Raw genomic sequence first — 27,219 nt, 5'->3', positions numbered from 1 at the left:
TGTAACTAGATACTCTTTATTTTGACTTTCAGTGTCGATTTCAAACATCATTGTTCTTTTGTGTATTTCATACTTCCACGTGTCAGTTGTGGCTGCAGCCAACAAGTCTTTCTACTAAACAGACCCCGGAGTGAATAATGCAGCAATAGTCTTAATGTGTGTTTGAAGATGAGGGGTAAACTTCTTGTTTTTATTTAAGCAACAATAAATTTGCAGTAAGGCATTTTATTCAGAAGTAACTATCTCTATGGCATCTATTCAGAAATGGTACAAGGAATAGCTTTTCTAATAGAAGGTGAATGACTGTTGAGATACACGAACAAATTGTTTTACGGTGCAGTGAAGCTTTTTGTATCAGATAAATATTTTCTGAAGTATTTTTTCTACCAGTAAATACTAAGTACAGAACAGTTTGGTTGCATGCAGAGGTGATATTCCAGGTATTCTCTAGGATAGCTTACTAAGAACAAATACAACAAGTTCAGCAAATAAGAATTCCTTATGGACTTCATGTTTAAGTTCCACTAGTAGGGAGTGCTGTAATAATGTCAGCAAAGTGGTGGTGCTGAAGAAAGGGAGCTTGTTGAGTGAATTAAAAAAAAAAAAAGCGCAGGTGGTTTGATAATGTTCAGCTAAATTTTCATGAAATGCAATGAACAAGTAAATACATAATTAGTATTTTCATTATTTGCAGAGACATTTGAATAATTAGTTTGATAAAGTCAGGGCTGATACTGAGAAACAGACTGCTAACAAGTAGAGGGAAGGAACCTTTGGATGTCTCAGAAGGTTTAAAGGACTGTACTTAGCCATTAATGGTGACTTGTACTCTCTCTTCCATGGAATGAGAAAGGTTAAAATCTTGTATAGGATGTTTGAACTGTATACACTTCTGTTGATCTAATTCAGTTGTGCACTTGAATCTAATCGAATATGTCATTTCTTAATACTACTACTTGTTAAAGCACTGCCTCTTCCTTACATTGTGGGTAAGTGCCTTATTATCTGCCAAAGAGGATTTGCTACTTGAGTTGTGTGCATCTCACAGCTGTGTGAATTGCATAGCTTTTCTTAAATAACTTAGGGCCACAGATGAATATGACGTGGTGGTGCTCACCTTCCAGACCAAGTAAGGCATTCCGCAGTGATCCATAGACATGGCCAGAACCTACTGAAAGGGGATTTTGAATTCGCTTCCCAGTTCTGTCACAAATTGCGGTGTAGATTGGCTTTCAGTCATTTAATCTTTCTCTGTCTTCAGCTCCCCATTGACAAAATGGTGATATTTCCCGTTCTCCCACCTTTGTTCAAATCTGCATGAATGTTGAGTGATTTGGGTAAATGTCTTTCAGGTTTGTACAAAGGTTAAACAATTGGACCTGAATCTGAACTGGGATTGCTAATACCCCATGTAGTACAAATAAAGGAATTCATCGTTCTAATGAAAATGCAAGTTTGCTTTCAGTATCATCTGTTCTGACAAAGATTGGGGTGCTGAAGTTTTTATTATCTTTTTACAGCTGCTGCGAGTCCTTTGCATATGTTAGCAACCCATGCATCTGCATCGGCATCTCTTCCCACAAAGCGCCAGAATGGAGACCAGTCAGAACAGCAGGAACTCAAACGTATCAAAACAGAAGATGGAGAGAGCATAGTCATAGCTGTTAACGTGGACACCCCATCTGTGGCAGTGAGTGATAAAGGCAGCCAGAACTAGAAACTTAGGGGAGTTTTCTTTTGTTTTTTTTTAAAAATAAACTCCATGGTGCCAAAAGGAGACACTTAAATATAACACCTAAAATGTTGGAACATGTTCTCACGCAGTGGGGAAAGGGGCCCTGTGATCAGACTTCAACTTTCAGCACTGAAAAAAAACCAACACAGGTGGCCTTAAAACTTGGTAATTTAAAGTCAAACTGCAAAACATCTTGTTCCAGAGGCTGTGACCCCGCTCCTCCCTGCCCCCTACTGAACTGTGTACACTGAGAAATACAGTGTTGGGGAGGGCTGCAGCTTTAAAAAAATCTTTATCAGATTATTTTAAGGACTGAGTATCTCAGTGTAACGGCAGCATGATAAGCGCTTAGTGTGAACTGGTTTCAAACGATTGTATATTCCTTAAAGGGAACAGAGGCAAGGAGCCATTTCCTACATCTTGGCAGCTAGCCTTTCATAATGACCTACCCGATGCAGTTGTTGGTAGATATGCAGTATTTTGTTGTTCACATGTGGAATTAGAAATTTTTGAGGTGTATTTTCATTTCTTTGCAAAATAATGGGGTCTTTGACATTTCAAATCACTCCATTTCTACTCCGGAAACTTTGGAATCACACAATACTTTTCATGTGAAATTTTGTTTGGTAAAAAACTGAATGTAGGGTTTTTTTAACCAATGGAATGATTTACTTTTGTCTGTCCTGTTAAAGTTCAGATAAAGCTACTTTATTACATCTGCAAATTTTCATATTTTAGCAGTTGCCTGATAAATTTAATCAAATTTTATTACCATGTGTAGTGATCAAATGCTTCTTTGGGCTTGCATGTAACTGATTAGAAATTACAATGTAAATGAGCCGTTAACTGACGTAAAGAACTGCTATGAATTTGACCAGAGCTGCACTTATCTGTTTCTCTTTCTGCTACCTTTTGCTGTTTGTTACTTTGTGTTGACTTTGACTGTCCCTGGCATATTTTTCCAGTCTAAAGTAAAACAAGAGTCTCGCTTAATATTGTGTATGTTTAAGATAACAGACTGTTCTTCTTCATTTAGAAAGATAAAATTCTTTATCACAGTCCTTTTAAAAAGAGAGTAAAATTATCTTGTCAGAGGTATATTCGATATTTTTAAGCTTAAGCACCCATCAGTAGAAATTAATCTGACCAGTTTCTCCGTAACACTTTTGATGTCATACACTGACCTTTTGGGGTCTCCATTAAGAGTAGCTGTTGTGGTTTTCTAACAGTGGCTACCATATTATTATAATAATTTTTTTTAAGTGTGTGTTCTGCAGTTGAACATTTTAAAATGTATTGGTAATTTCTCACTTTAATTGTGGTAATAGATTCCACTTTACATTTCGAAATTAAATTTAAACGTGAGGCTGCTGTTCAGTCTTTAATTCACATAATGTCTTATTTCCTCATGCAGTAAGGTGAGTGAAAGCTAGATAGTTGGCTTAATTTGAATCTGATTTTTGTCATTTTCTGTAATAATGATGCATTATTTATATTTCCTTTTCCACTACGAAAGGAAAAACTGTATTTTCATGATGGACTGAACAGTTTGGAGTGGTTTATTTAGGCAGCTTTTGGGAACTATTTACCTAAAGACCAAATATGAGAAATCTGTACAACTTTTGTGTTCATCCACAAAATGGAACTGTTACAATGTCTCTGCAGATAATACATATTAAAAAACTATGAAAAAAAACTCTACACAAGCTGAATTTATAACAGGCATTTAAAAAAAAAAGCATAACCTGAAAAGAAACATTTCTGTAAAATCGCAACATTTTCTTTAGAGGTTTTAAAAATAAAAAAGTAAAGTTTTAACATACTTTTTTTAAGAAAAAAATCCAGTACTAGTAATTTAATTTGGTGTTGAATGAATTGACTAGAATGTGGTTTATTTTCAGAAGTGAGAATCTGTTCACAACTAGGGCTAGGTGAATAATAGTGTATAAGATTTTTTAAATAAAATTAAATTTTATTCAGCAAATTAACTAAGTTGAAATTACTCAACAAGTGTGTTTGAAATATATATGTATATTTTGGGGTGATTAATCCAATTTATGTTGGCAGTGCCAAAGGAAGCGGTATCAGACCAAAGAAGCCAAGGTGATCCTTGCTATCAGCTAATGATAGGCAAGCTGTACACGATGTCCTCCTGGGTAGATGGGGAGATCAGAATATGGTCTGCGTCCTGATTCTGTAACATGGTGTTGTTTTACACCCTTTGCGTGTGGAATTTGGCACAAGAACGCGCCTTCGTTCAGAGGGATAAACCCTTTGAAAAAGCTGCGCGATGTGAGAAAACTGCTTACGTTCTTACATAAAAATTAACACACACTTATCCGTGCTTTTGGTGACACTGAAGAATGCTCATTTGGGATAATCTCCAGTGCTTTTGACTGATGCAGACTTCTCCGTCTTACGTGTCAGGCCTCACTAAATTGAGTTGTTGGGTTGTTGAGACAAAACTGTTCCCTGGTTTGTCTATGTATTCATGTGCCTCCCACTGTCAATACAGCGATGGTTACCGCATAATAGCAAAGGCTGAATGAGACTCCTGTCACGCTGCTGCTTCCGAGGTGATGCTCATGACCTTTCTTAAATTGGGCTTACGTGCTGATCATCCTGGACTCCCACGGTCAATACGATCTTTCTTTTGCAAATGGAAAATTTCTTCAGGTGATTCATGTACAGAGAGATTTGACCTCTCTTTAGGAATTGATGTAACCTTCCCAGTTACCTTTTGTGTTTTATGATGCATGGTATTATTTCCTTTTGCGTTCCTTCTAGGGTGCTTGTTCCGTGTTCTTTCTGTTCAGAGTCAGCTTTTGTGTAATCTGTAAAATGACTTTGAAAAAGACTCGGGATTCTGACATGGAAGACCTAGGCGTGCGTTTGCTTCTGGTGACAGAAGAGTTCATCTCCACTGCCATCTCCACTCCTTGCATGAGATCCCTCTCCCTCTCCTTACGCCAGCTTTGCTTTTGATCCAGCTGCGTGTGGCAGAGGCCCCACATCCCAGCAGGCCGGGGAAGGCGGCGGCACGGTCTCCTGGGCAGTGGGATATTCTTGCCTTTGGACACGACAGTTCTGCCTTCGTGCTGGCCGTTGTAACAGCAGCTGTAGGGTATCGTATGATCCAGGAAAGCGACACTGAGTCTTCAAAACAGGGGGCTGTGGATGGAGTGGCGTGAAAGACTCTTTTTGAGTCTTTGGGTGTGGTTAGTCTCAGTTCGGAGCTGCTGCCTCCCCCCTGCCCACATTGCAACATATTTACCACAATGGTAGCAGTCTTTATTATGCCATTTTTAATTGTGCTGCCTTAGGTAAATATCTAGGTAAATCTTAGGTAAATACCATGCTAATCCCAAAAGATACAAAAGCACTTCTGCTTCGTAAACCACTTCACAGTACAGATTGCTGTACAGGAGGCAAAACTGGGAAAACTTTGCCTTTGCTTGCATGGCTGTTACAATACAGGTTCATTTTAAAATGTTGGGTTTTATAATTACTTAAATCCAAAAGTGGAACTTGAAGTTTCAACAATCTGTGTTCGGATCCATGTTTTGTATCTTGATTTAATTTCCCCCAAAAGGTAAATTTTGAGTGGTTGGTAGTCATTAATACAGGTTGAGTTGTGATTTTATATAGCATGTGATTTTATATAGTTGTGATTTTTTTATAGTTGTGATATGTGTGTGTGTGTGATATTTATCTAAAAATTTTTTTTTATATATATATATCTCATTTACACTAAATTGAGTGCTGCTTTCTACTAACCTGGTTGACCCCTTTCTATACACGTGTCTTAACTATATAGTTTAACATTCTTACTAAGAATCGTACATTGTGTCTGACACCAGATTAATTGATGATGTCTGAAGTTAGTAAGTGCATGGATTGCTTTTAACCATCCAGTTCTTCCTGATGTTATTTGTGGACTGGCAGATGAAAACAAGCTTTACTCCTGCTTCCACTTCTACTTGTTTTCTTTCCTAACTATTAATCATGCCAGACTTTGAATTAAGAATTATTTTTTGTATCAAAGAATCTCATTCTTCTAGGAGTTGTGCTAGCATTTGGGGCTGATTTCAGTTACGTACCCAGGGATTTGCATTAGTTCCGTGATTTGAGTTTAAAAAAACGTTGGCCACAGATGTATTGATTTAGCACAGGCTGCCATGCTAACAGAGATTTTTTTTTTTTTTTTTTTTTAAATAAGTTTAATGAGTTGTGCACTTTCTGGAGTAATTTTCATTAATGTTGGTTTGGTTTCTGATCCTCTTTTTGTGCATTATGTTCTTTTTGTTTCTCATCAGAGTTGGGGAAATGCTTTTGTCTAACGTACTAGAAAAACTTACTAGAATGCTGGGTCTGGTTTTCATGTCAATACTTTCAAGAAGTATTGGGGAGAAATCAAAGGAGGGCTGCGAAACTACTGTAAAGGGCTGGAATATTTGAAGCTGAAAGATCATAACCTATTCCTTTACCAAAAAGAATGGACTATTGTGTGAAATGCCGCAGGATCTCTTACAGACCAGAACAAACAGCGTCATTGGCTGTTCAAACAAATACAACCTTTGGGGAAGAAGAAAAAAAAAAATGCGGTAAAATGGGGGCATTGAAATGGCTTAATAAGAAAGAGGTAGATTCACTAGCGTGCGGCTCCAAAACACGACTGTCCTGAAGTGCACGTTATTCTGTAGCCTTTGTATGTGGGTCAGCAGTGTCTGCCACTGCCCTTTCGACCTGCACACGTAACAACTAGTCTTGTGTCGCACGTTTTCTAACTTTACCGATTAATCTTGTGTTTTCTACTTCAATGTGAATACTTAAAAGGTTGTGATAGAAATACTCATATTCTGTGGCTCCTGTTGGCAAATACCTGGAATTACCATTGAATTTATTGCACTGGCTAATCTTTTAGCTTTCCTTTCAGGATTTTGAGCTGTGACACAAGTGCTACAGAAGGAGACAGCAGAATAGGGGGAGAGAAGGTGGTTAGTTATTTTTTAAATACCAAAGAAATTAATAATCCATATACTTAAATAGCTGATGCTGGTGGAAACACATTGTTTTTCAGGAAGAGTCGTATTTTAGACTTGCTGTGCAAAGTCTGCTATTTCCTCACAGATGAACACAGTCCGCGCCACTGGCTGGTTTCCCTTCCCGTCGGCGGGGCTCTCTGTGGAGCAGGGCTGTCTCCCAAAGCAACGTGTTTCCAGCTAGGACTTAAGACAACTGTACTTCAAGGAGTAAATGTTATGGGACCTCTGGACTATAATACTCATCTTAACAACTTGACATTTTAAAATCTATTTAATCCTCTTTTGTCACATAAAGTGGACTTCTGACAGCTTGCCTTGCCCCCCTTTTACCCTGCAGCCTCATGTAGAGCAGGGTGTGTTCGAAAGGTGACTGGCTGCTTATTCTGGTCTTTTAAAACTTGCCTTCTGTTAAGTGCGTGCCCCTCTGGGGAAAGCGATTCCTCAACATCCTGCCCGGGAGGTCTGGGTCTTTGTGCGGGGCGGAACATGGGCGAGCATTACTGCCGTGTACCACAACGCAGCGAGTGTTGCCAGTCGGTGCTGAGCTTCACGGTGTACCTGGACACCGCAGCCATGCAGTATCATAAATAAATCAACGTGGACACGTGGTCTATCAAATACTTAAAGTACTATTTATTTTCCAAAAAAGTGACTAACCTCATTTGATTGTAGAGGTATGTTTATCCATTGTCCCACTTAAAGCAAATTTTGGTTAAAATTACCTACGTGATGCAGTACAGCAGGAAGTGATGAGATGAAGTACAGGCAGAGCCTGGAGCCAACACCAGGTGGGAAGACTCATTCTTTTACCTAATTTTTGATCCCTATATACTATAGCCTATATACTTAGAGATAAGGATTTGCAAGTAGTATGAGAAGAAGGAATTTGAGATTAAATCTGTTTAGTTATGCGTTAAGGGATTCCATCATCAGTACAGCACTATTGCCTGTGTGTGCAGTTAGCGTTGTTTTCATTCTTACTGTCACACTAGAACAGATGTTCAGGGGAAGTTCTACAAGTTCAATAGAGCTTTAAACAACCAAGAAGCTGATAGTCTCTCTGGTCAACTACAGGATAACTTTAATGGGAGGACAGGGGGATGGTGCCTCAGCAGATTAAGATATGATGTAAAACCTTCAAAGCACCCTGCAGAAGGCTTAATGTTTTAGTTAAAGTCGTTCCTTGCTATTTAAAGTGAGCGCAGCTGACTGGATCATAAACAGCTTACAACTGCACGAGAGAGGGAGGATTTAAATCATCCTTGAAGAATGGTTTCTAATGCTTTCCTGCGCACGTACTTCTCCAGGGAGACGGCCGTTTCCAGTTGGTCATTCTACTCGTACAGCTGCGCAAAGGTAAGAAGCTTCGGAACAGCCGCTGTGGTGAATGGTGTGCTGAACAAGAACTGGTTTGCACTGGAAATTGGACTTGTTTTGGTGTAAATACCAACATACACGTCCCAGGCAGTAACTCCTGTACTTCCTGGCCTGTGTTTACGTGGCACGGGCAGCATGATTCAGCTTCTGTCCTTCAACAACCACCACTATTTCCTCAGTTACATATTTATTCCCCAAAACGTATGGCAATAGGAACTTTGGCTGTGATCATCAGAGAATACAGCAAAATTAGTCACTTTTATTTAAAAGAAATAACATATTACAAATAAGTGTGCAAAACAATTTCTGTGATTAAATACACATAAAAGCAACATGCAACCTTGACATCAAAATCTGCGTAGAAGTTAGTCCTTAGTATGTTACGTGACACTAAAAGAAACTTGTCAAGTTTAGAGAATTTGCAGCTGAACAATCTTAGAGTGAACTGGCATGTCAGATTTGAAGCATCTGTGAAAGTAAATTTCAGAAGAGCAAGACTTCCCTCCCCCAGGCGTTTAGTGCTATGAACGGAGAGCTTGTGTCTATTTCAGTTTCGTATCTTGTGCCTTAGTTCAGCAGTAAGTATTAATTGCTGTATGACAATTTTGGGAAAGAGTTTGAGTCAGTCGGTTTAGTCTAACCTAACTGTCCCTAGGCCAACAGCATTTAGTATGCAACATCTCAAATAAAAAAAAAAAAAAAAGAAAAGTTTGGAAGTTCAAAGCCATTGCAGAGAAGTATAATTCATGCCACCTGGTTTGTTTATTGTGCTGGATGTGTAAGTGGCCTGTCCAGTCTCCCAGTTGAAGCACAGCAGTTTTAGAAGCAGTCAGTACAGCTGTCACCCCTGCCGAGGGTGGTTTTTACACCTGGAATGGCTGTTCTGTTACAGAAGGAATCACCTCTACAAGTACAGGAGCTCCATGCGCCACGCACCGAGGAGAGGTTAGTGGGGTCAGCCAGCGCCTCGGTGTGCCGTAGCTACTATGTACAGGTTGGCACCTTTGACAACTGGTGCTGATCACTCGACTTAACCATCGGTGTGTGGCCGCACGACTACCGCCACCCAGCCCCATACACCAGGTCAGAGGACAAGCAGGGTTCAAGCTACAGCCTATGGCTACGCGCTTGTTGTCTCTTCTCCTCCGTTACTCCAGGGTGTGCTTGGGGGAGGGGGAAGGCAGCACTCCTGCTCCTAGCCCAGCTGGTGGAGTTTCATTTGAGCATGAGCCATAGTATTCCTCCCACTCCCAGTGGAAGTAAACAATGCCTAAACCCTTCTGTTTTCACATCCCTTTTTCTAAGTCTAGTTGTACATTTGTACAGCCCCCCTGCAGATCTTTTAGCGTGGCAGGCACTCGTGTTTAATCTAAAGTCATTTCACAGTTTAGATTAAGAGAAACCCAATAGGCACAAGCTTGTTGAAAGCCACACCTTGAAAACTTGAGTTGATGACAGTAACCCAAAGAGATTTTAATGACGAATACTTGCAGAAATGAGAATAAACATATGTAGTCCACTACTTCAGAGCTTGTTCTGATCATGTTGGGCCAGGCTTCTCAGTGAGGTCTGCTAAACTTCTTGATCAGTACTGGACATTCGTATACTGTCCTTCCAAAGATGTGGAATAGCCAAGGCAGTACTTTGACCCACGCACTCCTTCAACTCGGTCAAAGCTTGTCGTCCGTCATTTCTAGAAACTGAGCATAGACATCCCTTGAGCATTCCCCTTTTTGGTTGAATAAGAACTTGTAGTAGCTGCCATCTGCACATATTGCTGAAACAAAAACAAAGTCATGTCAAGCGCTGCTCTTCCAGAGGGACCGTTCTGTTCCTGCAGCTATAGCTTACACTGACCCGTCAAGCTGACAGAACACACAGCGAGGGGCTGTGGAGGAACCCGAGGTAGCTCAGCCCTCGCGTGGTGTCTGCCAGCACCGCACCCAGGCTTGCTTCCTCACTTCCACCCTGCAAGGGGTCTTGCTCCCTACAGCGCTGAGCAGCGAGAGCTCCTGTTGCGGCTGACGGGGACGTGCAGCCTTCTCCCATGGGCGCGTTCCCTCCAGCTCAGAGCCAGTGCAGTGCAAACCTGGTTCTCCAGACAGAACCTGGGGAAGCCTCCAGTACTTACCTATGACAGCGTTTGGCTCTGTTCCAAAGGCACAAATGCACGGAGAGCCTGAGGGAACCTGAAATTTGGAAAAACTCCATTTGGAACTGAAGTATTTGGGGAGAAAGGTGGCAGAGGCCAAACTGAAAGAGAGAGAGAGAGAAAAAAAAAGTGTAACAATTTAGTAAGGTGTTGACAAGAGTTGATTTAGAGCTGCTGGCGTGTTTGAACAAGTCACAGGGTTCACGGTAACTGCTATTTTTGATTGGCTTTTTATTTTCTTCTTCTAAGTATCAGAGAATAACGATTCCTCTTCTAGAGAAGGGGGGGCCCTACAACTACCTTTCTGGCTTTATGTTTTTAAGTGACTGCAAAAACTGCCAAAAGGATTGATTTTTAGTAGCGATTGCTTTATGTGAAGTGTCCCCAAAGTATGTTCATGCTAAGAGGGAGCCACTAAAAAACCCCCCTAACCTGTTGGAATTCTACAGCTCGGCAAAGGACAGCAGAAACTTGGCAGTCGCTATATGGTCCTAAATCTGCAACTTCACTCAAGCACAGCAGATTAATCTTGCCACCTCCAGCAGTGTAGGTATTTGCTACTGCTTGACAAGACCAGTGTTTTAAACTCTATTAAAGAGGTCAAGGCTCCCCCAGCCCCCCTAAAGGCTTCAGAATGGCTCAAACCCTACCTTGACTGCTTATTTCTTTTAGGGTCTTCTGCAGCAAAAATATGTACTGTGCCGTGGTCGCTGGATACGCAGATTAGGGAAGCATCCTGATTGAAGTTAATACTGTAGAGAACACAGAACAGTTGCAGGACTTCTACTGGAACGTACCCCCAGCCTCTGGTGTACACAATTCTGCTTCTGTAGTTGCCTAGAGCAGCTGCCAGCCTGGCAGGCGCAGTGTTAACAGCTCCTCTCTCCTCCAGTTCAGCGCTGCTTTGCCGACAGGATGCACAGCCCCTTCAGTGGCGAGTGCACGCACTCGGAACAGGACCCGGTTTATCAGGCCCAGCCGTGCAGCAGCCCGCCCTGCCGTGGGCCGTTCCGCCACTTCTGCGGGAAGAGGCTGCGCGACCTCTGCTCCGAGGAGTAGGCAGGTATCAGATAAAACGTGCAACCCCCAGAGCGGTGCTAAGTAGAAGAAGGGAAGTTTCCCCACTCCTGGGAGAGTGCTTCCAGCAGTGGATTAGTGTCAAACCTCTGCCTTGGGCTCTCGCATGCAGAGCAGCGCTGAGTTGTAATAAACCCCCACTCGCCCCAGGTGCCCATCCTAGTCTCTCTGGGAAGCGTTGGACTGCATCATTGCATTCCCCGTATTTCAGCGAGAAGTCGAAGCATCCCCCAGCTACCGTTTATTGGATGCAGAGCAGTCACCCTATCAATATATACATTTCTATTGCAGCCCCTGTAGCCTGTGCCATGCTTCACGCAGCTGCTGGCTCCTGCTCTCCTCGCCGGCACCGAGCAGAGAGGAAGACGCACAGGCCTAGCGCAGCCCTGGGACCTCTGACTGCCGGGAGAGCTCTGCCTTCTGCCTGTGGCAGCGTAACTCTGCTTTGCTTTTTGAAGATGACTCGGGACACCGTTTACCAGGCTGCCTCGGCACAACAATACCCACAAGAAGACAAAGCAAAACCAATTAAACATACCAGTATATATTGGCTGCTTGTGATCCTCTTCGTAGCTCCTGGATTAAATGCCCTGATGAAGTATCAAATATTCTTATGAGGGTCCCCTTGAAAAGGAATCAAGCATTATATTAGGAAAGACAGAAGACTCCTTACATCTGTGAATGCATCCTAAAATTCTATCTGACCAGCGTGCCCCTACATACACAATTAGGTTTTTCGTCTCAGTAGATTTGAGAGAACTTCTCTTAATGGTAATTTTTGGGAAGAATATTGATTTGCCCCTACACCACCACCACAATGTTACAATGCTTTGGTATACAATCTTGTAACGAAGTTTCATCCACGTTACGTTCTGAAGCACTAGTGCAGCCCTGGCGTTAGCTTGCAGACATTAGAGGAGACTTGCGTGCAGCCTTCTGTGCCCAGGTTCTGCGAGCCGTTTCTTCCTTGCTCCCCGTAGTCAGGACTCCGTTTCGATTGCTACTGTGCAATTTTTTTCCACTTAAGCATAATCAGCCTGTGGCTGGTCTTGCCTTACAAGTAGTTCAGTTGAAGTAATCTAGAAGAATGAGTTCCCTATCACATGCTCATTATCTCTATTGACCCAAACCTGAGAGAGCCCAGAGATGAGTCGGGTTACAGACAGACTACTGCATTAGAAAACCGTACTTCATTTAGAGTAAACTAAGCTTGACACCAGAGATGCAAAACAAGTCCGTGTATCCTAAATAAAGCGATCAACAATTCAGTAGTACTTTCATCTGATGCAGAGTGGGTATATGTTGTCACCTACAACTCATGTTACACACGTGGTTAACAAATGCATCTCTCCAGTCGCACACCAGTGAAGAACAGAGCCCAGCAGAGAGAGATTCAGGTAAATGTCAGTTTTGATTTAAGACACGAGCTTGAGATGTTTGCTCAGTGTGGCAGTTTGCCCATACTCCTATTTCAGTTTGAAAATTCTCTTTGAACTTTTTCTCTACACAAAGAAAGGAATGACTTACTACAAATTCAGCAGGTTATTCTATTTAGCAATGGAGTTGGCAGTTTTAAGAGCTTAGTGTAGAAGATGTACAGTAATGAAGCTTAGTTAAAAGATACTGTGGCTGCATTTTCTTTTTTTAAGCTTTTTGAGCTATAAGCTGTGCAGTAGAAACTATTCTAAACATTAATCCGACGAGTTTCTTTCTGTCCTCGAGAAACTCATTTCAGTTGAGTGGAAGAAGGTAGGGAGTACTCAACTTGCCTCAGGTAGCTGTGTACCTCTACCTTACATTCCTCGGGACACTTTGGAACCAATCGTCCTTTGGGAGATGAAGCTCGCGAGCAGCCTCCACTGAAGGTCCCATGGAGAAGGCAGGTCTATGTCTAGCTTTGCGTTCTTCCTACATCTCTGCATCAGCCCAGCCCAAGGGCATTTGTACTATGCAGTAACTTCAGGTTTTTGTCAGTGTATGGCGTTTTTTAGCCCTATGTAACATACGACTGCACACAATTTGTAAATATTCCAAGAATCATTTTATCATTTACGCTCTGTATGAAAACATCTGCAGTGTGTGTATGAGAAAAATGGAGGCAGTGCACCCCCCTCCCGGTCTGCAGCAGGAGGCAAGACAGAGCAGAACCAAGTCCTCCAGTACAACAGACTACTTGCAAGTATTTCTTTAGCCAGTGGTTTTAAAGTGAATTCAAGCAGAAACTAATAAAGGTGAAAGAATGCAAATAAGCTTCCCCCTCTCCCCCTTTATTTTAAAAATTAATAGTATTTATTGAAGAACACATGAAACGTGAACTGCTTGGGCCAGATCTCATTCAAACATCACTGAGAGTCACTGCTACAGTCAGCTAAAACATAAAGGCTACCTCAGGACTGCATTGGGATTGCTGTTTGGATATCCTAAAGGAGCAGTAAAGATAAAGAGACTGAGAATCTATATTTCAACGACAAGTTTTCTAGTTAGTTATTTCTATGTCTTTCCTACAAAAGGATGCGACTTCCTATTTTAGACGGAGTTACTACACTAGAATGCATAGTAAATCAGAGGTAGGAGGATATTATTCTTACTTTTTCTGATGCTGTTGCGATTCTTGTTCCCTGCAGGTTTAACGCTATACAGCTCAAGACTCCTTCATGAGCCGGTATGTCGACAGGAGGCTTTTCTGTATTAGCGAGATCCACTATCTGCACGTGCCCAGTATGTGTTCCAGGAAATGCAAGAAGAGAATTATTACTATTTGGACAAAGGACACAGAGACCTAAAAGACAAAAAAAAAAAAGAAAAAAGAGAGTAACTGTGTAGTTCCCATAACCTGATAAAGTTTTCAAACATAAGTTTCTAAAATATCGGTAATTTCAGAATAAACAAACATACATGTAGTAAATCAGAATTTCATTTTAATGGCTATTGTGGTATCCCAAAACATGATCCGTCCATAAGTGCAGAGCATAGAGAAGTAGGGGAGTAGCATAATTTTAACTTGCTCTCATCACTTTATTTCAAAGTGATCTAGTGTGGTTATCCAAAATCTGGATGTTTTCGGAGATCAGCTCCATCAGTCTGTTACAGCAAAGCTATTTAAAAAAAAAAATAAAAAAGTCTCCTTAGCAGCTCGAAAGGGTAAGAATTTATAATAGGTGATATTTTAGTTTCTCCTCTGTCAGTAAAACTGGTTATTATTAATTCACATTTGAACTTGGTTCTTATGGTACTTGCACTTTTTTTTCTTCATAACTTTTTGCAGACCATTTAAGGTAAATCACATCTCTGCCAGGCTTTCTGCTGATACCAAGTAAATTCCTGCAAACTCAGTCCACAGCTAGCAGAGCAATGGGTGGGTACCACAAGGAACTCTACTGCATCTTCCAGCATATGCGCAGCAGCCTGTAAGTCAGCATGCCGAATCTGCATTTGGGCTGTGCTGCCCTGAGCGCAGCCAGCAGTTCCATGTTTGCTTCTAGCAGGTTTGAAAAACCTCCGAGGATGGGGACTCCAAGCCTAAGTAACCTCCTGGTGGAGAAAACATCTTCCTGACCTCCAGGCTGATCCTCCCAAGATATCAAGCATGGCCATACCCCTTGTTCTGCTGCCTGGCGCTATCAAGATGCGTTTGGCTCCATCATTTCTGCAACTGTCCTTCAGGTAGCTGTAAGCCACCAGCTGCAGATAGCCCTTCAGAGTCTCCTTTTTGCATGAGTAAACCTCGCCGTGCAGGCCACGTGCTTTGGGACCCTGGCCATCTTCATAGCAGGGCGCAGTCGTGCCCGGAGGCAGATAGTCACACAGTTGCCATTACACCCCTCCAGCTTTAGACCTTCACGTACACAGCTAGACTTAAGTGTGCAGCTGACGTGGGAGTACGCTCGCTGTTCCCTCTCAAGGCTCTTCTTCCAGACAGGACCTCCCTTTTTCAATAAAACCTACTGCAACAAAGCCGTTTCCTTAGGTCAAACCCAAGCCCTATCCCTCCCGCGCCTACCTGGAGCCTAGAGCTGGCATCACTGCACCAGACAGTACTTAGCCTGTGGCACTAATACTCGGCTTGGTTCAGGATACCTTCTGCTCCTTTCAACAAAAGACAAAGCCATACCTTGCTATTTAAAAAGAACAATAGCAGTTTGCTAATTAGGCTCTTTTTGATGCTGTAGAGAATAGTTTGCTAGACAGTTCTAGCTCTATTAGAAAAGAGGAATGATGCACTTTAATAGAGTTTGTGTTTATAATTAAGCTTTCAGCACAAAATACATCAAGTTTACAGGTTCTTTGCAAAAGAAAGCATATAGCTCTTACAGAAATCAAATCTATAACCAGGAATAGCTTTTCTGTGCCAGGTATTAATAGATTTTAGTAACCATTTTATAAACACAAAAGCATCTCCAAAGGGCGTGACTGTCATACAGTAAGTAAACTCTTTAATGACTTACTAAATGAAACTGATTCAGGCAGCTAAAATACATAGCATATCAAGAACAGAATAAACCCGCTTCCATTCCCCAACCCACATACACAACTAACCTTTAGGGTTGTAGCAGGTTTCAAAGACGTGCAACTGGTGGGGATTGTGTGTGAATGTGAAAACTTTAATCATCGAGTCCAAGACTACCACGATTCTGAAACAGACAAGAAGTTCCTATGACTTGGGGCAGGTAACACAGGGACATACATATTAAGCAAAGGCTTTCATCCGATTTAATGGCTATATTCCGCCCCCCCCCCCCAACAGACTTACAGCCTTGCGAAAACCATGCAACTATGAGCCTGCAAAGCTTTATCCAAAGCTGTGACAGCAGAACCCCTCTGCCCGCACGTACACAGACTCCAGCTGCTAACTGATGCTCTTGCTCTAGAGATCTGCTTGAATTCCCTTCACACTCCTCCATACTTAGAAAAAGTCGGCAGTAGCCACATGAGAACATTTCCCTCCATTAGGGGGCCAGGAAGTCTTACAGGCTTTTCACCAGGGTTTCAGATACCAGTATACTTGAGCTGTGATCTGTTACCACCCAATGCTTGCCCCCAAAAGCCTGTTTTACCTTTCATTGCTGGTTGTGTTTATCTAGGTGTTAAAGCAGGATCTTCTTTCTACAAACAGCTGGAGATGAGTAAGAACAGTGTACAAAGCCAAGCTGTGCATTTCGAGCACGTTTTTTGTACCTACCTATCTCTTCGCAGCTTAACTGCTTTGACTTCTGTAGAAAACTCTATCTCAATGACGGTCTTCTTCTTCAGGTCATCCCAGATCATTACTAGAACAGTGCAGAGATTGCATTAGATCATCAAGGCGTATCCGAAGATCCACATCGTCTGCATTATAACAACTTCTATTTTCTGAGAAGACTAATCAAGAGCAGCATCCAATAGACTGGTACCCTGCTAACCAGAAGGTATTTAGCTACAACATACCAACCTGCTCTTTCATGCTACAACTCATGCAGGTAGGAGCTGGTAAACTCTAACCACAAAAACTGACAATAAAAATACATTTTTCTAAAGACAATCAGCTTTTTTGTTTTGCTCTGAGGGTTGTCAAAGAAATACGGCAGCAGTCAAAAAAAGTAGCGTATTTTCCTACAAAGCTTGCCAACCAGGGACCTTTTCCCTCTCAGGTTGCTGAGCCATAGAGTCTCATCACAAAGTGAACTGCGAGAAGTACAGACTTGTCACCAGGTCTCGGAGACTGGTCATTGCAGGTTAACACTGCAACAGCAGTGACACAACTTATTTCACCACATTCACTTAAACCTGCGGCAACATCCCCTCTATCCAACCTTCAGAATACCAGACCCCAGCTCAAGGCATTTGGTTTGGGAGTTCTTTGGGCAGTTTCATACAGATAGCAAGGCAAACAAAGATCTATTCCTCGAGACTCACCTTTATTAGGTGGGTACTTCGGCTTTTTTCCTCCACCTACTAGTGCTAAATAGTTGCAACGAAACAACATTTCGACATGGCCAACACCACCTTCTAGAAACTCTGAAAAACAAACGTATTTTATTTAAAAGTGTCAGAACCTGTTAAAATGCCATCTGATTTTTTACCACTGTTACAAGAAAAGCTCGCGTTATCTAGCACTTCTCTCAGGCACCTGAGAAGAATAGGATCTTCCTACCCTGGCTGACCTTAAAAAACAGAGAATCCTCTAAGAGTGGGGGTGACAAACAAAAAATCCTGAGTAAAATGGTGGAGTTTTCTGTTTGTTTGATTTTTTTGTGCTTGTTTAAGATCAGGATTCTCAGCAAAGTTGCTTTATTTTTCATAGCAATGAAGATCACCACTGTTGTGGTCACAGGCCTCATTTTCATATATAGAAAAAACACAGCCAGGTTTTAAAGTTATATTAAAACATGCTGCATGACAGGAGATCAAGCAATATCATCATGGCAGCTTGATCATTTCTATTATAGAGTGGGTTTGTAAATATGTTTAGAAAGACTGTCCCGTTAGCTCAAATTAATTCCCCTCACACGCACACATTCGAAGTCTGGTGTTGCTCTATTATGCTAATGCCATGCATTTAGAAAAATACCAGTGGTATTCATTAGCCATGAACCTTTTCATTTGCAAGGGGATTTTTCTTTATAGACTTGGTGGATTTGAGGAAAGAAGGCTAAACACACATATATGTAACTGAACTAGACTCTCTAGCCTAGTCTGAACTAGACTCTGTTCTCTGGAGCATACCCGTAGCTGCTAGAATAGGTAAGCAGCGCGGTCCAGCTCCAGCAAGCCTCCACTCAGTGATGCAGGAAACATAGCGAAAGCAAGGTACATCAGCTGGTGCAGTTTCTCATTTTATAGTGCAAAGAAAAGATTTTCTTCTTTTTAAGAATCTCAAGTGCAGAGGAAGTAGAGTAAAATGCCATGCTTATGGTGCAAGAGAAGAAAAAATATCAACCAGGGGATTTTATAATAAAAGAAATTTTCAGTTTGTTGACATTTGAGTGGGGGCTTGGCTTTGTTTACATAGCTTAGAGGGATACTTGGCATTCCACTGGGGAGAGGGAACTGAACTGTCAGGAGGAGAGGCCGTAACTGTGGCCTTCAAGGTAGATGAGCGGAGTTAAAAACAAACTTCTACTTCAAAAGACTGTCCAATAACTCCACACTCTGGCAGGTTGCAGCAGGAAGGGTGGACGAAACTAGTAAATCATTTCAAAGCTAGAGGAAAAGTTGAAATTTCACAAGGATTCAAGAGAGACCTACTGTCAGAAATAGGGATGAGAGAAAACAGCAAAAATGTCTGAGGAGCTGGGAGGAAGCACTACAATGGAAAGATGTAGACATACGCGTGAAGGATAGGACAAGGGAGATTCAGTTAGACATTACGAAGCACTGCAGTACATCTGGATGAGGAATTTATGTTGGGACTTGACCATACAATGCTGAAGGTAGATGCCTGGAAGGATATTCCTACTGGAGCAGTAAAGCCTTGCATTTCATACAAGTCCTTGTGGTTTCTTCAACGCTTCTGACTGCCGAGTTTCCTTCCTGAACAGTTGTATTTGGACACTACCCCCTTCTGCACCAGATCCTCCTCTTAACTCCATTAAAGCATTTAAAGCATGACAGCACATTTTGTTATGAAGAGGTATCATCACCGCAACAAAAAGTCTTAAAATATTTACGAATGATAAACCGAGACAATTTAAGAACGTGCAATGTGTTCTGAATCTATGTCAGAACAGACACTTTAATCACTATCTTTACAGTTCTGACAGGTGATGCTTGGATGGGGAACTTCATGGAACTCCTGGATATAAGAGAGACAAGCCAGGGTGTAACGGTTAAGACTTGGTTTCATACTGGGTTACAGAAATCAATCAAATAGACAAGCTCCATCTGGGACTATCTCAGGTAGGCTTAAATATACGTGAAAGATGAACAAGATTTCTCTGTGCACCTATGCAGCCAGTACCGTCTGACCTCTCTGATCCACAGGAGAAAGGCAATCTGACTCATAAGAAACATTTCACGATAGGAGTCCTGGAAGTATGTCCAGAGCTACTGGCAGAGAGAGTTTTGACAAGACGCTCAACAGGACTTCAACCTGAATTCTGATCCTTTTAGCCCCCTATCACAGATGATAGTCTCAAGACATGTTGCTTACGGAAGAATTTAGTATTAAGAACAGAAAACAGTTTGTCAGCTTTGGCCACGTGAACAGTGACTGAAATCTTGTGCAGCGCTAGAAATGAAAACATGCCTGGTTTCATAGGAATTGCTGTTTTAAACACATTTTTCCTCGTATTAAATCCCTTCTATCATCACAGGCTGGAAGTGCTGGGAAACCTGTTTAGCATGGCAACTTTCTTCCTATATTTAGGGTTAGAATCACATGGCTAGGTTTCATTTTCCTTTATTTTGACTCAGTTACATTTGCTTTCTGATAAAAAGCCCCACTACCTGTTAATATAGCTCATCTAGTAATTTCTGTTAAGACGATACTAGGTTTACCGCCTTAAGATCCTCTCAAATTTCCGAAGCATACAGAGAATATAAAATTTAGAGTATTAGAGGTCTGAGCTCACAGTGCTCTTGCAAGCAATACTCCAAGCAAGTACAAGAAATGTTACGTTCACATCTCCAGTAAAAAGGCAGTAGTTTTATTGCTGTACTAGATCATCCAGATTACTGCACAAGAGCAGAACGACTTCTCTCGATGGTACATAATAACGCTGCAGCGAGCAACTCTTCTCCCACTTGTGAATAACCAGGCAACTCATCTCCTGTTCAGGACTACAAACATTAGCAACAGCTAACACAGTTCAGCCTCTGCAAGAAGGTGAGACACATTCATCATCAGCCAGCTTTATGCAAATTAATAGCATATAAACATCTGACCAGTCAGTGGCATAAGTGAGAGTCCCTCTGGGACCAGCACGGACTTCCTTTCTTGAGGCTTTATTCAAAGCCTTCCAGTGATGGAACAGTGAAAGCTAAGCAAGAATCTTACAGGAAAAAAAAGGAGGCGGCTGAGCTCCAACACAGAACTAGCATGGTATAATAAGTAAGCATTTTACCTTGTTTCTCTTTTTCTTTGAGTGGATCTGCATTATAAACTCGGAATCCATTTTCCATTCCACATGCAAAGCATCCTGTAGTAAAAAGCACATATATATACACATATATAGTAATTGTGAGATACACTCCAGAACTAAGCGAGAGCCAGAGGGTTAAGAGAGCATTACTCAATAACTGCATTGTTAAATTCAAGCTGAAGACCACTTGCAGGCTTGGTTAGTGTTTGCAAGTGAAAACCATTTGGAGTTGTCCTCTATTGAAAGTGGAACGTTCTCAGTATTCTTTTTAGACAGGTAAGAAAACAATGGAAGGAAAGGAGAGCAATTCCCAACCCATCTGTATCCTATGCCATGCAATACAGAGGGAAGGAAACCTGCATTTTAACTTGGATGGTCCAACAGTCGTTATGAAGCAAAACCCCTCCTTTCTTATTAGATCCAAATTTACACCCTGATTACAACTGTATGAAGTATGATCCACTGGTCATGTTTGCACAGAAGAGAGCTTCTCAAACAAGGTTTTTAAGAATGCTCTAATGAGAGCCTACTGAGTCGGATGCCAATAAGTACATGCCAATAGCTTAAGTCTAAACCAGGGAATGATTAGAAGCCAGATTAAAACACTCTGGAAAAATTATTTTAGTTACATTTATGTACAGAATTATGCATGTGCCTTTTTAGTGGAATCCATCAAACTACCAGTATCCTGTCCTGCTGTTTTACTTGTTAATGGGTGAATGCAGTTACTAATATAAAGAAATGGCAGTGTGAAGTTAGAAGCAGCTACCGTTGCTAGAGGCAGACTGACAGAAGATTAGTTGCTACACAATTTATATGCACTACACCAAAAATCCAGTTAAGATCTTCAAGGTACTGGAACAGAGATATTCAAATTAGTCTGCTTTTATTCTTATGCACTGCAATGACTGCAACGATTTAAACCCCCCAAGTAAAAGTTGAGGATCTATGTCTAAATGCACCCCTTCCCCAAACTCAATACCCAAAAATCACAGGGTGGTGGGGGAAGGAGGGAAGGAAGTCTTCACTCTTAACGCAAGGTCTCCAAAACCATTTGCTCATAGCCAGGTGACCCATGATTTCCTACACACCAGACTGAACTGGTTTGCTGTGGAGCGATGGCTTAGAAGCTGGCAAAAGGGCTCAGACTGCAAGAACTGTTTCAGGTGTTCCTGGAGCTAAAGGTCCACAAACAGCCAGCAGTGGTCCTCACAACACAGGCAGCTAACTGTGTGTAGTTTGCATGCTATTAGCTTAATATAAGCTCAATTAAAAAACTTGCATATGCTCATTGAAAAGCAAGCAAGCAACATTCAATACATGTCTCCTGCTGCTCATATCTTGATGCAGGTTAAGATGTCAGAAGAAACAATACAATTGGTGACTTTTTTTTTTTTGTTATAACAGAACAAAACCAATGTTCTTACATAACAATACAAAAACGTATAATAAACTTGATCTTGACAACAGTATTAGTTTAAAAATGCCACAATTTGGGAAGAATAATGCAGCCAATTTGAGATTCCTTTTTAATACTTCAAGAGTTTCATTCCAAGTAGGACCACTTAAAAAAAAAAAAGAAAAAAAACACAACCAAAAAACAACCAAACACAAAACCTCCCAACCAATGAAAATGCAACAGCAACAAGAAAAGGCATCACACACATCCTCTGCTTTACAGACCAGTATCTTATGAGGTGCGGGGGTGGATGTTTGGCAGCATCCTTAGGGTTCCTATTCACTGAACTCACACATACAAAGGAAAAACTACTACAAGACCCATCTCTGCACCCTGCAGTGTAGAAAGGAAACAAATTAACCCTCTTATTGTACATATAGTCACCAACAGCAGAGTCACAGACCCAATATACCGCACCCTTCTAACAGTACAACAGTTAGCTAAACAGTGAAGAAAACAAAACACACAAATAACCTGCTCCCCCGGCCCAAAAGACTCATGGGCACAACTTCACTCTGTCAAAGGTTTTGTAATAAATTAAGTGCAAAAAGTTCTTGTTGACATATGGAAACACACATAAAGAGTGGTTAACAAGAATATAATTACAGAAAGATTAGTAAACATATTGAAATAGATGCTTTTAAGTTAACTACATTCATTTTACCTCCCCCTTCTCAGTGCATCATTCTTTAGTTTGCTCTGTCAGTTGAGTACGTAAGTGTGCGCTGCGTTGAAATTACGGCACTAATAAGCTGCCACCTCGTGCAGTATACTTTACTGGGGTAACTAGAAAGCAAATTACAATGGAAACATTTCTCTCTACATAAACAATACTGTACAGGATGAGAACTAATCTGTTTCCGGTAGCTGTAATGTCTATCCTTATAATTATTTTTCCAGCGATAGTTTTATAACTCAATATTGTATTTCCAGGAGAGACAAAGGAGAGGGATGCTGAAACTGTTCTATACCAAAAGAGCACTGTAAAGTTTTACTTGTATTAATACCATAGCTTACAACAAACCCAAACGGAGCATTCCTAATGCAATAAAATGCAGACATTACATTTCCTGTAGCACCACTACAGCTTTTCTGCAGGGCTAACCTCGTGACTAAGACGTGGGCTGCTTTTAATGTCTTGGGAAGATCTAAATTTTTAACTGCAGACAATACACCAGAACTGAGGGAATGTGAGTAATGGTGATATTCCCCACACAGTCGATCACTACTGACAGAGATACGAAGTTCTCAGTCATGGCAACCTCTGAGCCAAACATGAGAAAAAAACAGACCGGAAGATTACTGCTACTCGTTCAATTCCAGGTTACAGGAACAGCTTTGGAGTCCAGTGTTTCCCATCTGACTGATCCCAGTGTTTACCAGTGCGACCACAAATTCGACAGTTCAACTACAGCTTGGAAGCTCTTATGAATGAGAGAGCTGGGGAGGGGCTGCCAGAAAAGGGAATTGCTGCAATAATAGGTATGCTTCCTTCCACAGGAAGTTCACTTCTCATTTTAAGAAGGGACAGACATGCTGTCAAGGAGCCACTGACAGAAGACAACTCAGATATTTAAAAAAAAAAATAATAAATTAATTCACATGCTAGGGAAAACTCAATTTCCACAGAATTACTACCCTAACCCGCAGTTGTGCTTGTCTCTACAGTAAAAGTACTATTTGCCACCAGTCCCAGTGAGGCCACAGTAAGTTTTGTTTGTTTTTCTAAAACCAAAGAAAAAGGAAGGGTTAAATTAATGACTATCCTAGAAGATGCCGCAAGCTGAAGGGGACATCTGACATAAAGAAATCTGCAGGCTTTAGGGCCTAAGATCCAGAAACTGCAACAGTGAAGTCTGGGGAAGTGACTATGGCAGGCGCAGTTCCTAGCACGTTAGTTTTTCTTGCCACAGCAAATTTGGTCTAAAGCCATAAGAGAGAGCACAGAATCCTACTAACATTTATGGGGTCCTATAGCTAAGCATTTCAGTCCACTAAATGAGATCAAATGAATAAGCCAAGCGTCTCAACATCAAAACAAGTCCACGCCTCAGTTTTCAAACTAGCTTTAGACTACAACAGTGACAAAAGAGAAACTTGTCAGCAATTTACACATATACTTTCTGGTATGGTAATTTATTATGATGTTTTGTCTATTCACTTCTGTAAAGCACTTTAATGTCCTTCTGAAAGCATTAGAAAAGTGCCTGAAATCAGGAGTATACCAGCTTGAAATTAAGAACCTAAAGTCAGAGTATACTATTTTAAAACAACTGAGAACACCTTGCGATATGGGCCTTCCATTTTTTGGGGTTATATTGTTTCTTTATTTTTTTAATGTAAAACCAAAAAGTGGCAAAAGCACCCAATACAGAAATATAGTATGACTTAAAACAGAGTAAGGGAAGCACAGTTCAGAAAAACTGCAGATGCTAGCTTTATGACTTGTCAGTCATGGAAGTTAAGACTTGGAAAGACTTATTAGATCATTCCTCCCATCTTCCCATCATTATGGGATTGGCTAGTCTTAAATTACTAAAAAATTAGGTTATTGTGACAATATATGCGGACACCCACACTACTAAGCTTCAGCACTCAAGTGACTCATATTTCTATTTTTGGTAGAAGCAACAAGGAAGAAGTGAGCTTTTCCTCTTACCTACTCTTCTTTGAGCCAAAGAATTACCTATGCTTTAACACTTTAAAAAGGCCCTAAACTAGCGAAAAGTTAGCATGCTACCTACAGTTCAAAAGTCATCATTCATAAGCAGGGAGAGCTCCAGGAGCCTGCAAATGAAAGCCAAACATGGTTTTTGTTCAAGTTTTTTGTTGTTATTCTGTTGGCCGGCCAGCCTAGGTAGGCTGGGACGTGAATACTGTTAGGAATAAGCTTCTCAACTTACAGATTCCCAAGACAAATTCCTTAACGACTTTGGATGTGACATTATTCAAAAAAGTGTTTATGTTGCATTTACTGCTACAGAATTTAAGAAACCCTTTGCAACAAAGAACAAGTTTTACATGCTAAAATTATGTTCTAAAGGCATTTTGCAGTAAAAGAGAAACTTCGCTTCTTATACAGTTCTTTTTATAACCCAGCCCCATCACAGGCCAAGTATCAGATACTACTGCTTCATTACAGACCCCTGCAGATTTGAAATGAAGCTCATCCTTGGAAATCTCTTTTTCCATCTCTGTTGCAAATGCAAGATGAAGACAAGTGCAAACAGAGTTGCTGAAAAACAGGGTATTCTATTGTTTTCAAGTCAACAGGATAGCATGAAGAGAGCTACCAAGAAGCTCACTTCATTAACAGCTTGATATACTACTGACAAAATGTCATCAGAGGTGTTAGACTAGAATCAACAGAATAATTTGTGTTTACCCACGACTTCAACAGCATCAGCAACAGGTATATGGACTGCAGTCTACAATGACAGAAGTTGCAAGGCTCTTAGGCAAGAGTATTATTTGTTAAGACAAAAGGATGTTACAAAATGATGACCTTCCATTCCTTATTCCACAAAAATGACACTTACTCATAAGACTGGTGCTATTTTTATATTGCAAAAGCAAGACGAGGCGTATGCACCCCCTTTCTGGAAAAGGCCTTCCCCTTTCTAACAAAGAAAAAAAATAAACCAAGCATACAGTTCTGAAGCTTTTCAGTGGTCCATCTATCTGCACTTGTCTGCCAATATGATTAGTAGTTTTAATCACCATTTTTAAAATACAAATCAGGCAAAAAAAAAGAAGTTACACCACTAATTTTGAAGATAAAGTACTTACACCAAGAAAGTGACATTTTGTGAGTTACCTTTTCAGTAATACAGTTTCAGAAGTACATCCCATTAAGCACAGGATGCTTAAGGCAGACTTATACAACTACACGAGGGAAGCTAGCCAATTTTAAGCAGCTGAACTTGCAGTAAGTACCAAACCACCATCTGAGAGGCAGATGTATTTGAAGACGCACATTAAACACGACTGTTCCTGCTCTCCCCCCACCCCACCCAACCAACTCTCTCCGAAGCGGCCGGGTACACACACCAGAGCTGAAACAGCAGAAGGGTTAGATCACCCCTCTGCAAACACAGCCTTCCCGGCTTTTTACAGCAGGGGCTACGTCTGCCACAGCACCTACAGCGACCAGACCCGGGCCATCCCCTCAGCCGCAGCGGGGGCGAGCAGGGGGACGCCCGGCGAGGGACACGGCGCCCCGCCCGCCCGCCGCCTCCCGAGCGCCGGGACCACAGGCCCAGGGCAGCCCGCCCGCAGCGGAGGCCGCCCACGCCGGGTGCCGGTTACTCACCGCTGCCGGGAGCCGCGGCAGGCCCAGGCCCAGCGCGGGCGCCGCGCTCCCCTCCCCGGCGCCGGGCTCCCAGCCGCGAACCGCCACCCCTCTGCCGGCACAAACCGGCTCCCCAGGGCCGGGCCCGGGAGAGAGGAGCCTCCACCCCGGGCCGGGCCGGCCCCGGGCACCGCGCCGGGCGGGGCCCGCTCCCCTCACGGCGCCGCGCCCCGCAGCCCCCCACGGCCCGGCCACCTCACCGTGGTCCTGGTTGAAGCCGGCGTAGAGCAGCCCGTTGCCGTGCGGGTTGGCCGGGAGCAGGTTCATGGCTCCTGCCCGTTCGCGTCCGCCCGCCGCCCTTTAAACCATGGCGGCGCCCACCCGCCTCAGCCCCGCCGCGGGAGCCCGCCCGAGCCGAGCCGAGCCGAACCGAGCCGAGCCGCGGCGGACGGGCCGGCGGCTGCTTCCGACCCTGCCAGGCAGCGCCGCCGAGCGCAGAGACCATCCACCCGCCAGGGTGAGGCGCGCCGAGCAATCGAGCGGCGCCGCCCTAGGCCCCGGCGGGGAATGGCGGCGGGTGCGCCTGGCTCTGAGGGAGGGGACCGGGTCCGGGAAGGGGGGGGGGGTGTGGAATTTACGGCTGGGCGGGAGGAGGATCTGCTCCAGCGTCCCTGAGGAAGAGGGGTTTTCTCAGGGGGCTGCTTCGGGGAGGATTTGCCCCGCGCAGGCACAGGGCCCCACTGTGGGGAGGATCCGGCTGGGGATGGGGCCTGCCCTTCACCACCGGGGCGGGGGTGCGCTCGTCGGGGTCTTGAGGCGCACAGGGCTGTGGCTTTACCCCCCCCCCCCCCCGAACCCCCCATGGGCCTGGCAGGCCTGAGGGGAGCCCCCGCCTCACAGGGCCATGGCAGGGGGATCACCCCGAGCTTCTCCAGCGCCAAAGCGGGGCCGCCGGCCCCGGAGCTGGGGAGGGGACCCAGGCCTGGTACAGCCCCAGCTTCCACCTGGTGCGAGTCCGGGGGCA

General features: G+C 42.7%; 2 protein-coding genes across 8 annotated transcripts in view; one reads left to right on the top strand and one right to left on the bottom strand.

Moving 5' to 3' along the window:
* The window catches only part of FOXK2 (forkhead box K2), a 48,536-nt gene extending 46,790 nt beyond the window's left edge, over positions 1–1,746 (top strand). For all 4 annotated transcript variants that reach the window (XM_075169843.1, XM_075169840.1, XM_075169842.1 and 1 more), the window contains exon 9: positions 1,521–1,746. In XM_075169843.1, the coding sequence (XP_075025944.1) occupies positions 1,521–1,717 (197 nt within the window). In that variant the 3' untranslated portion in view covers positions 1,718–1,746. The remainder of the gene's footprint in view (positions 1–1,520) is intronic.
* A 635-nt stretch (positions 1,747–2,381) lies between these two features.
* WDR45B (WD repeat domain 45B) lies at positions 2,382–26,685 on the bottom strand. Of its 4 annotated transcripts, none has more exons than XM_075169867.1 (10): positions 26,456–26,685; positions 20,428–20,502; positions 17,279–17,380; positions 16,566–16,653; positions 15,923–16,017; positions 13,975–14,165; positions 11,925–12,010; positions 10,960–11,061; positions 10,289–10,410; positions 2,382–9,934 (listed from the first exon to the last, which is right to left on the bottom strand). In XM_075169867.1, the coding sequence occupies exons 1-10, from the start codon at positions 26,520–26,522 to the stop codon at positions 9,828–9,830; spliced, it is 1,035 nt and encodes a 344-aa protein (XP_075025968.1). In that variant the 5' UTR covers positions 26,523–26,685; the 3' UTR covers positions 2,382–9,827. The 4 variants fall into 4 exon arrangements, with proteins under 4 accessions (XP_075025968.1, XP_075025971.1, XP_075025970.1 ...); XM_075169870.1 differs by having other exon boundaries at positions 10,289–10,346; XM_075169869.1 differs by lacking the exon at positions 26,456–26,685 and adding an exon at positions 26,217–26,374.
* Positions 26,686–27,219: the final 534 nt, after the last annotated feature.

Source organism: Calonectris borealis, chromosome 20 (genome assembly GCF_964195595.1).
Source record: "Calonectris borealis chromosome 20, bCalBor7.hap1.2, whole genome shotgun sequence".
Classification (NCBI taxonomy): Eukaryota; Metazoa; Chordata; class Aves; order Procellariiformes; family Procellariidae; genus Calonectris; species Calonectris borealis.
Note: the sequence above shows the minus strand (reverse complement) of the source record. Positions and strands in the feature narration are given on the sequence as shown.

Coding starts and splice junctions, on each gene's coding strand:
- WDR45B (XM_075169867.1), bottom strand. CDS start 26,522: ATGAACCTGCTCCCGGCCAACCCGCACGGCAACGGGCTGCTCTACGCC. Junction 17,381..20,427: donor CAAAGAAAAAGAGAAACAAG/GTAAAATGCTTA, acceptor TTTGTTTTTCAG/AGTTTCTAGAAGGTGGTGTT. Junction 16,018..16,565: donor GTTAAGCTGCGAAGAGATAG/GTAGGTACAAAA, acceptor TGTCTGTTTCAG/AATCGTGGTAGTCTTGGACT.